At 44.7% G+C, this 9,617-nt stretch overlaps 1 protein-coding gene across 1 annotated transcript in view; it reads left to right on the forward strand.

Moving 5' to 3' along the window:
• Nucleotides 1-9,367, forward strand: part of LOC306826274 (vasoactive intestinal polypeptide receptor 2-like) — a 23,941-nt gene extending 14,574 nt beyond the window's left edge. Inside the window, 9 exon segments of the mRNA XM_079347476.1 lie at nt 273-390; nt 477-609; nt 1,408-1,558; nt 2,266-2,326; nt 4,428-4,497; nt 5,817-5,908; nt 7,024-7,153; nt 7,272-7,313; nt 7,500-9,367. Of these exon segments, the coding sequence (XP_079203602.1) occupies nt 273-390; nt 477-609; nt 1,408-1,558; nt 2,266-2,326; nt 4,428-4,497; nt 5,817-5,908; nt 7,024-7,153; nt 7,272-7,313; nt 7,500-7,673 (971 nt within the window). The 3' untranslated portion in view covers nt 7,674-9,367.
• Nucleotides 9,368-9,617: the final 250 nt, after the last annotated feature.

The raw sequence follows: 9,617 nt of genomic DNA on the forward strand, positions 1-9,617 counted from the left end.
CGAACCAATCGTGCGACCAGCGTCATGTGACCAGTCAGATTCTTTTATCCTTTCACTTCAGAGGAATCTATTTGTGTTTCTCTCTACAAGGCCGACATCAATCAATAAATCAAATTATCTGCCAAAACTGAAGAGACAAATCTGCTCTCTGAAGCTGCAGATAGCAGTGAGACAATAAATAAACAAAGGCGTCGGCCCTCGAGAGGAGGGGGGCGGGGCTGCAGTACCCGTCTTAACCACTAGGTGTCATAGTGACATACTGCTCCTTTAAGCTGCCTCTCTGTGTCTGCAGCTCGTCTTCTACGTGGTCGTGAAGACGCTGTACACTCTGGGTCACAGTCTGTCGCTGATCGCTTTAACCACGGGGAGCGCCATCCTCTGTCTGTTCAGGTGAGAGACCGTGATTTCAGACAGTATTGATCCGGTGATCAGAAATGGATTTGTAACATGACGTATGTTTCCATGTGCTCGCTCAGAAAGCTCCACTGCACCAGGAACTACATCCACCTCAACCTCTTCTTCTCCTTCATCCTGCGAGCCGTGGCCGTGTTGGTGAAAGACGCCATCCTCTTCAGCAGGAACTCGCAGTGCTCCAACCAGCCGTCTCTGGTGAGCTCATCACCCGCCGTCGTCCTGAGGGGGGGGGGGGGGGGCGAGGGGGGCGAGGGAAGCAGCCCGATGTCGCTGCACGCTCGTGTGTGAGCGCTGAGATGAAATGACAGAGGCCGCTGTTTATTATTTATTTATATGGGATATCATTTAAAATGGTTAAAGTCACATTGATTCAGCTCGCCGTCAGAGGGAGCGAAGCCGTGATGCAGATGAATCTGTACGCTGAGAAGAGAAGGAAGCCCTGCACGCCCGTCCTGTCTCCATGACAACGGCGTGTTTGACGACGGCCGCTCCCTTACTTTTTACTGCATCTTTTACATTTGAGATTGTTTATTTCCCCCCCGATAAGACACGGAGCGAGGAGGAGGAGGAGGAGGAGGAGGAGGAGGAGGAGGAGGAGGAGGAGGGGGAGGGTACAAGACACGAAAAAGAGTGATGGCCAATTTTTTTGTCAGATTGAGCGGCTGCACAAAGACGGCCTCTTGTTGCTGCAGCTTTCATCCAGGTGGCTGCTTTCTGCTCGACCCGTCGACTCCGGGCCTTGATCAGATATTTTTAGTTGTTTGAGCACTCTCCATAACAAGGTCGCACTTTCAGTAACAGCTTGATGTTCCTGCTTTTCCCTGCTCCCACGCGCCCTCCTCTCGTCCGATCTTTGGCTTGAAACATAAAAAGGTCGTCGAAGGGTTCAGATCCAGCTGTGGATGTTTGACGTTTCTTTTTTTTTTTCGTTTGTTCCCTAAAGCAGCCAAAGCTGGTTTGCGTTTACACACCATGTGGTTGTGTGTTCCTCAGGTGGGATGTCGAGCCAGTCTGGTGTTTTTCCAGTACTTCATCATGGCCAACTTCTTCTGGCTGCTGGTGGAGGGCCTCTACCTGCACACTCTGCTCGTGGTCATCTTCTCCGAGAGCAGACGCTTCATCGTCTACATGTTCATCGGCTGGGGTAAACCTCGCCCTGTCTTTGTCCACCATGAAGTGACACGTCGTAGTCAAAACCACACTAACCCAGGGACCAGAGGGCTCCGAAACCAGACCAGGACCTGCAGGGATGGAGACTAAGATGAAGTCATTATCTTGTGTGCACGTAGACCGAAACACCGGGGGATAAAAAAAAAGACAGAATCTAAACTACGAATGAATTAAAGTTATGTGTTTATACAAAGAGGAGTTTTCTTTCTAATCACAGTGATGACGTGAAAAAAAAGATCCTGTCAGTGGTCTTGATTTGAAATCCAGAGTTCACTTCGAGACGGACAAAAAGTACGTCACCACTGTTACTGGTTAATGGCGTTCCAGTCCCAACACTGCCGATGATGCTGGAATAAATCAGAGGTTCCATTTTCAACCAGGAGCTGGAAACAAGATTAAAGCTGTCAAACAGTGACGTCAATTAGAATAGTTTTCATTAGTTAAAGTCGATCAGAGAGCTCTGCTAAACTCAAGGCTGGGAACCAAAGGGTTAAATACCTTCTTTACTGTATATATGACCTTAACACCTTTATTCTGTTACATTGCACTGTATTTATTTGTGCTTAAATGGAGCACAGAAGTCCAGCTCACCGCCCATCCTGTACGAGTACAAATCAGACCTGTGAACCTTCTCCCATAATCAATGATCAATCATCTGTTTTCTTCGACGCCCCTCTGCAGGAATCCCCACGGTGGTCGTCTTTGCGTGGGTGATAACGAGGGTCTACTTGGAAGACACCGGGTGAGTGAGTGTCTGCGGCCGATCAGAAAACACGACTCCTGCAGCAGCAGCGTGGAGACGTGTCGTCGTCACGTCCTTCGGTTTAACGTCACGGCACAGGAATGTGCTCGCCATCAGGGCGCCACTGTCAGTAATTAGTTTTGTGTCAAACGTACTCTTTGCACTCTTGAGTTGTGATGATTTCCTTTATGAAATGGGACGTGACATTAGAGGAGAGTGTCGTACACATTGATACTCGACAGGCCCCCCCCCAGCATCGGTTATTACATGAAATCCACCAATCACATTCTCCCTATTGGATTCCGCCCGCACATCCGTGTGGCGAGTCAATAATCCTCATGTCAAGGGCTTCACTTTATTGCTCGAGGAGTCGTCGTTATGAAGCCTCGTGCGGTGGATCAGCTCCGCCTACGCAGTGCAGCAGCGTCAGGAGGCCTTCTTTAAAATATGTGTTTAAAACGACTCCACAACGACGACAGCCAATGAGAGAAGCCCGCTCAGATACAGCTGCAGAGTGTGTGCGGAGGCTGCATGGAGAATGTAAACGAAGCTCGAACAATAAAGTCCGACTTGACCTTGGAGCGATATGTACAGTATATATGTGTGTATGTAACAGTAGACAATAGTTCCTTTTATCCGTGCTGTTCGGATCTACTGTTAGGTACAGCAGGAAGATAGCGATGGCGTCATGTTCCTGACACTCCAGCTCTGACGTGCACGATGGCTCAGTAAATAACACCAAACATCACTTTGCACTGTGCGCTGCCCCGACTCGGCCGCATCCGTTCAGTCTGTCTTTTTTTCTTTTTCCATCCTTGTAAATTCCCGCAGGCGTGGCCGGGCGCTCTGAGGCCGACGATCTGCCTCCTGATACTCCTCTCCGATCAAACGTTACAGGCAGTCGAAAGCATGAACTGCACATACAGTGAACTAAGAGGCCCGACAGGAGTCTTTGAGTCTTCGAGTCCAGATCGACTTGACTCAATCAATCAGGCTCGATCAAACCGAGACCTGTTGGAAGAGTTGAAAGCGTCCGAATCTGATGTTATTGTCATTCAGAAACAAGTCGATCTGGAACTCTTCCAGACTTAATCACTGAGCTCGTTAGTCATGTTTAGATATGATCACCTGAAAAGCTTCCATTGTTGATGGCAATATATTCCTGCTTGTTAGTCCATCAGTCGTCCTGGTACCCCCCCTCGACGGACCACCTTAAGTCTGAAGGTTAAGCTCATGTGCACTGCATGTCATGGGCTTCGGTTGATTAGAGGAAGAGGAAGACATCCAATTGGACCGGCTCTAATTAGCGGCTTTGCAGGATGTCGAAGCTCATCCTAGAAGCGTTCCAAAGATCCTCAAAGGGAAAACAAGACATTGCCTTTTTTCTTTACATCAAAAGAAGCCAATTAAAATGGTCCGGCCCACTGCTGATGATGCTTCCAGTATTCCCTGCCAAGTCCAACTGGAAGTACACCCAAGGGGGCAATTCAGTCGGAATTACACACTCAAGCTGACCTATTAATATTGTGTCTTGAAACTGCTGGAGGACACGGCTTAGAAGAAGAATCACTACGAGGGTTAGCCTTGGACTAATCCAGCCACACTTGGATAGCAATACTTATAAATAATAAGAACTTGGATTTGTTTGGGGCCTTTGAAGAAACCCAAAGGATGCTTTACAGTACATCCAAAAAAAAAGAACACAACAAAGAAAGAGAGAACACCAAAACAAAGAAATGTAGGACAGAAGAAGAAAAACAGGAGTGGGTGCTCAGAGTGGGGGTGGGAGAGGGTTAGCGTGGTGAACATGGGGTTTTTAGCGGTGTGGGTTTGGGCAGGGAGGGTGGGGACGAGGTGTAGGGATGGAGGAGGACGGTGAAGATGGAGCATGGGGACATTTATAGGGGAGGAGTTTATAGTCGATGTGGGACTTGAACCAGTGGAGGCGTGTTTGATCTCGCCCTGAAGGATATAAGACTTTACTAAAGACCTGAATGTCTTAAAAAGACCTCCCACAGCTGACCGGCTCCACCTCTCGCTTGTAACTGTCCAATCTTTTATGTATACTGGGCATCATTATAGTAATGTATTGTTTCTCCAGGTGCTGGGAAAGAAACGACAACCCCATACCCAACTGGGTCATCGATGGACCAATTGGATTCTCCATTTTGGTAGGTTGATGGTTTATTGCCTTTCTCTTTGTTTGCAGGTGTTTCATGTGTCTCAGCTCAGTAAGCGTTCAATGGCTGTCAAACGGGGAAAAAATGGTTGCTAACGCGTGCTAACGCTAGTTTCTTTAAGGTCCTGTCGGTATCACGCTCGACTCCAGGGCTGCAATCTACAACGACACTGTAATCTGTGTATTTTTATTCACACACTGGAAGTTTCATCATCTGAAGTTAGAGGGTGTCCATTTTTCTAACCGAACTGACCACTACTGCTAGCTGATTTAACCGCCATTTTGAGCTAGTTTTCATTTGGTCTTTGAGTTAAGAAGAAGCGGCGGACTAGTTAACGCTTCCGTCGGGCTCAAATGAAAATGAGAGATGAGCGAAAACAACAAATAGAAGGAAAGAAGCAGCTTCTCGTTTTACTGCATGGGAGAGGGAAATATTTCAGCAGAATTTCCTGTGTTGACTTGATGATACTCTGAGATGTAATCCCCCCTTAAGCTTTTTGAAACGTTTCAAAGATCGTGAGCGTGAACTTACTCGGAGTGAGAGCCAGTGAGAGGACCCTCAGCACCCTCTGGGTGTCACCAGGGAGGAGGTTCACTCGTGTCAGGAGGGCCAAATCTGACAAGTCTGGCAGCGTGCCACGCTGTACGGCTCGCCCACAGGTCCCACGTATCAGTGAAGAACTCCACTGCTAACATGTTTTAGCACACTGTAGCTCCGCTATGACGACGACTCCTCGCTCTCGCTTGCACATCACATGATAACTTTATTTATAGAGCACCTTTAAAAACAACTGTTTACAAAGTGTTTTACATATTAAAACAAAAACAAATCAACATCAACATGATCCGAATGTAATCGCAGCCTTTGCGGTTAGAAAATCTCGTTTGATCATATCCTCGATATTATGCAATTTATCGTTCAGCCTTCGTTTATACAAATCTGCAGGCTTTATTACCTGTAGACTTTTGAACTTACACATTTGGTCTTTGTGTCCCTTATCTCACTCCCCTCCATCATGATCATATCCATATTAGTTATGTTGTATTTATATCTTCAGGTTGTTTGTTAGGAAGTGTGTTGCCTGTATGAATCTCTGCTGTAAACCAAATTGCCCCTCTGGGACAACAACAAAGGTTTTATAATCCAGTCCAAAAAAAACACAGAATGCTGTCTCCATCGTAACGTTCATTGTCTTCTTTCTGTGGGTGGAAAACTGTCTGACCACAGCTCCCCCCCCCCCCCCCCCCCCCCCCCCCCCCCCGTGTGGATCCTTCTGATACTTCAGCTTTTATTTCCCTTTTGTCTCCAAGGTGAACTTCATTCTGTTCATCAGCATCATCCGCATCCTGGTTCAGAAGCTGAGGTGTCCTGACGTGGGCGGAAATGACCAATCGCAATACAGGTGCAGTGAGAAAAAAAAAAAAACAAACCCCATGAGTGGGAGAAACTGCATCACTTCCTGTTTGGATCGATGCAGCTCGAACACGACCGACAGATTGTGTCAATGTGTGTGTGTCATTAAGTAAACGCTGGATCTCTGTGAGCTGATGTGTATATATACACACACACACACACACACACACACACACACACACACACACACACACACACACACACACACACACACACACACACAGATAACATGTTCATCACCTCAGTGTTTGCTCTCTGGAGAGATGAGAGTGATGCTTACATTCAGTGAACATAGCAGTGTTTCATAGTGTGTGTGTGTGTGTGTGGTGGGGGGAGTGTGTGTGTGTGTGTGTGTGTGTGTGTGTGTGTGTGTGTGTGTGTGTGTGTGTGTGTGTGTGTGTGTGTGTGTGTGTGTGAGTGAGCCTTTTCTTGGTCAGTTTGTGTTTCATCTTCAGGAAGTTTTACCGCCTCCAGGGAAATCTTGAGTTAACTCGGATTTGTTCCAGCGCTGGATCCTCTGTTGGCGTACGGGAGGATTCAGTGTCAGCGCTCAGTATTTCAGCGCGGCGCTTAGAGCGAGTTGACAGCTGGAGAGTGGAATTGAGGGCGAGGATTTGATCGTCTTATGTGAGAGTTGTAGGTGCATCTAAGTGCAACGTGAGTCCTTTATGCGACAGACAGTATCAGTCGGTAGTTTTGCCCCAGTTCCTCCTCAGAACCAAAGTGGATCCAGGTGGACATGAGGCATGATCAGCATAGCTGGACAGAAAGTGACGTGCGGGAAAATTCTCCTGCATTTCTGCTCTTGAGCGGCCAGACCTTTAGCCAAATGAGGAGTAAAACACTGCAGCAAAACTCCTTAAACCCCCCCCCCCCCCCACACACACAGCGTGCTATCGTCTCATATCGGAGAGGAAAGGAAAGCACTGTATCTCTCATTTGAACTGTTAGTGTTGGTGTTGACAGTAGTTGGATGTGGAATAAACACACAATCAGAAGATATGTTTAAAGAAGGGTGAACAGAAATCTTTAGATAGATAGATAGACTACAATACACTTACGAGAGTTCATTTTCACGTTTGTTTGTGTTTTCTTTTTCTCCAGGAGGTTGACTAAATCCACTCTCCTGCTCATCCCTTTGTTTGGGATCCATTATGTGGTTTTTGCTTCTCTGAGTGAATCCATCGCGGAAGATTACAAAATCTTCTTCGACCTGGCCCTCGGATCCTTTCAGGTGTCACATTTGTTTGTCCACCAAATACAAAGTCAGCGTTGAGTCAGTTCACGTGTTTTAAATGAGGATTTACAGCTGGTGAAGAGTGATGAAGAGTACTGTGGTGTTTTGGTTTCAGGGTCTGGTCGTGGCCATTCTCTACTGTTTCCTCAACAGTGAGGTAATGTTTACATTTTTATAATAACTGAGAACAACACATTTTGTTATGAAAAGTAAAACTGGAAACTCAGCGATTAAACGTGTTCTTCGACTGCCTTCGTTGTCACATATAACCAATGAAAGATTTCATCGAACAAATGAAATAAATGAAAATGTTGTCATGAAAGTGTCCGATCCATTTGTGCAGGTTCAAGGCGAGCTGAAGAGGAAGTGGCGGAGTATTTGTCTGAACTGTCGCCTGAGCAGAGCGCGTCGCCTGAGCAGCAACCTGGCCTCCAGGAACGGCTCGGAGCACATGGTCCACTTTCACAGGAACTCCAGAACTCAGTCCATCCTGCAGTCAGAGACCACGGTGCTGTGAGGATTACACGCAACAACGACGACGACAAAAAACGCTGAACACTTAACAAAGCGGGAGCTGCACATTACTCCACAGCAGATTCTGGTTCTAGCTTTACAAATCTCTGCAAGCCTTCATGGACGGACCTTACGTGGACCCTCAGCCAGAAAAGGAACCATTTTCATTTTTATATGCCATGAGCTGGTGTACAGTTACATCTGGGGATTTTACCTGTGCTCATGTGTTTTGTAAGAAATTGACTTTAATTATGTGACATGTTTGATATTCACCAGTTAAATATATATATGTGTGTGTGTGTGTGTGTGTGTGTGTGTGTGTGTGTGTGTGTGTGTGTGTGTGTGTACGGGAGTGCTATTCTCTTAATCCTTGTTAGTATCACAGTAGCAGCCGTGTCAGGGTCACGATATTGTGACCGTGTGGTGGCTGCAATTAAAAAAAACACTGAAAGGAGAAAAACAGCACAGTTTAGACATTTCATTTGATGAGCTGTGCTGAAAATGAATCATTACTGGTGTTATACGCAATAGTGCCGAAAAGAGAAGAAGCTAAAAGTCAACAGTCTGTGATCTACGTTTTTATTTGAGGCGAAGAAGAGTTAAAGAAAGTTAAAGACACAGAAACATAAAAGATGAAATGATTTTATTATTAAAGGGAATAATGTCACAAATGTCACGCTTTGGCCTGTTTGCTTTGATTTGTTCTCTTCTTGATTCTGAAGTGAATTGTGTAAAGAGATGACAGAAAAAAAGTAAAAACTAGCTTGATGCATCGTGGCGTACGGTAGATGTCTTTTACATGTCGTTTTTCCACTTTCACCACAAGACTAAAACAAATTCTGGTGACACTTGAACGAAGAAGAACAGAATGACCAAGCTAACCAGCTATGATTTTTAGTGGAGAAACACCAAGGACTAGAGATCCTGTAAATGTGAAAAGTTGTTGAATTTATGTAAACAAGTCACATCTCGTACATGGACTGTAATGTACTTCACATGACAGCTACAAAAACTCATTAGATAACGTTTTACCTCCTGGTTAGACGAACATACTGGAGTATCATCTGCATAAAAGTTGACTTTTTTAGTTTGGCAATGAAGTAACTTTAGATCGAAAAAAAGAAGCGGGCCGAGGATTGAACCCTGTGGAACACCACATTTCAGATAGGATGCACCACATACACGAAAACAAATATTAATTAGACACAATTAAAGAATTTTACTGAGTCTAAAATAATCCCTGTGTTGGGATTTAAGTATTCATGGACAAGTAACTTTTTGTAAAAGAGATTTCACCGTCTTCCTAATGATCAAATTTCCAAACGACAGATTTTCATAGATTAATTATATTTACACACCTAAATAGAGAATTGAATTTATTGGTAATCTCATCTTTAAATTCTGGTTTTTACAGGAATAAAAAGAAAATGTATTCCTTTGAACAACAGCACATCAGGTTCATATTTAAATAATTAAAAAGAGCAGAAAAAGTGACATTACAAACACACTGTCATCATCTTCATCAGACGACTCTGTGACTTTTAAAACCCCCGAGGACTGTGGACAACAAACGGTGGTGGTTTGTAGAGCGATTTCACATTTAATGATGTTGAGTATCAGGACTTTATTTAACCTGTGTAATCTGAGAAACCATGAATGTCATGTAAAAGATGTTTGATAAAGACTATCTTTGTAAAACATTGCACTGTGTGAATTTAGTTATTTTAATCTTTGCATTGTGACACATTTTCTGATTTTTAAAAGTGCATCTTAATTTATGACGGGTAGTGTGAATTCTTAGTAGCAATGCGTCTCCGGATTTAAACCAAAAAATAATCTGCACTTGGACTTGAAGCTCCCAGAGTAATATTTTAAAGGGTCCATATTTATTAATATTTGTATTGTCTCTGGAGTTGTGTCAATCATTCATTCAATTTCCTGAATTTCC

The sequence above is a fragment of the Symphodus melops genome (genome assembly GCF_947650265.1).
Source record: "Symphodus melops genome assembly, chromosome: 7".
NCBI lineage: Eukaryota > Metazoa > Chordata > Actinopteri > Labriformes > Labridae > Symphodus > Symphodus melops.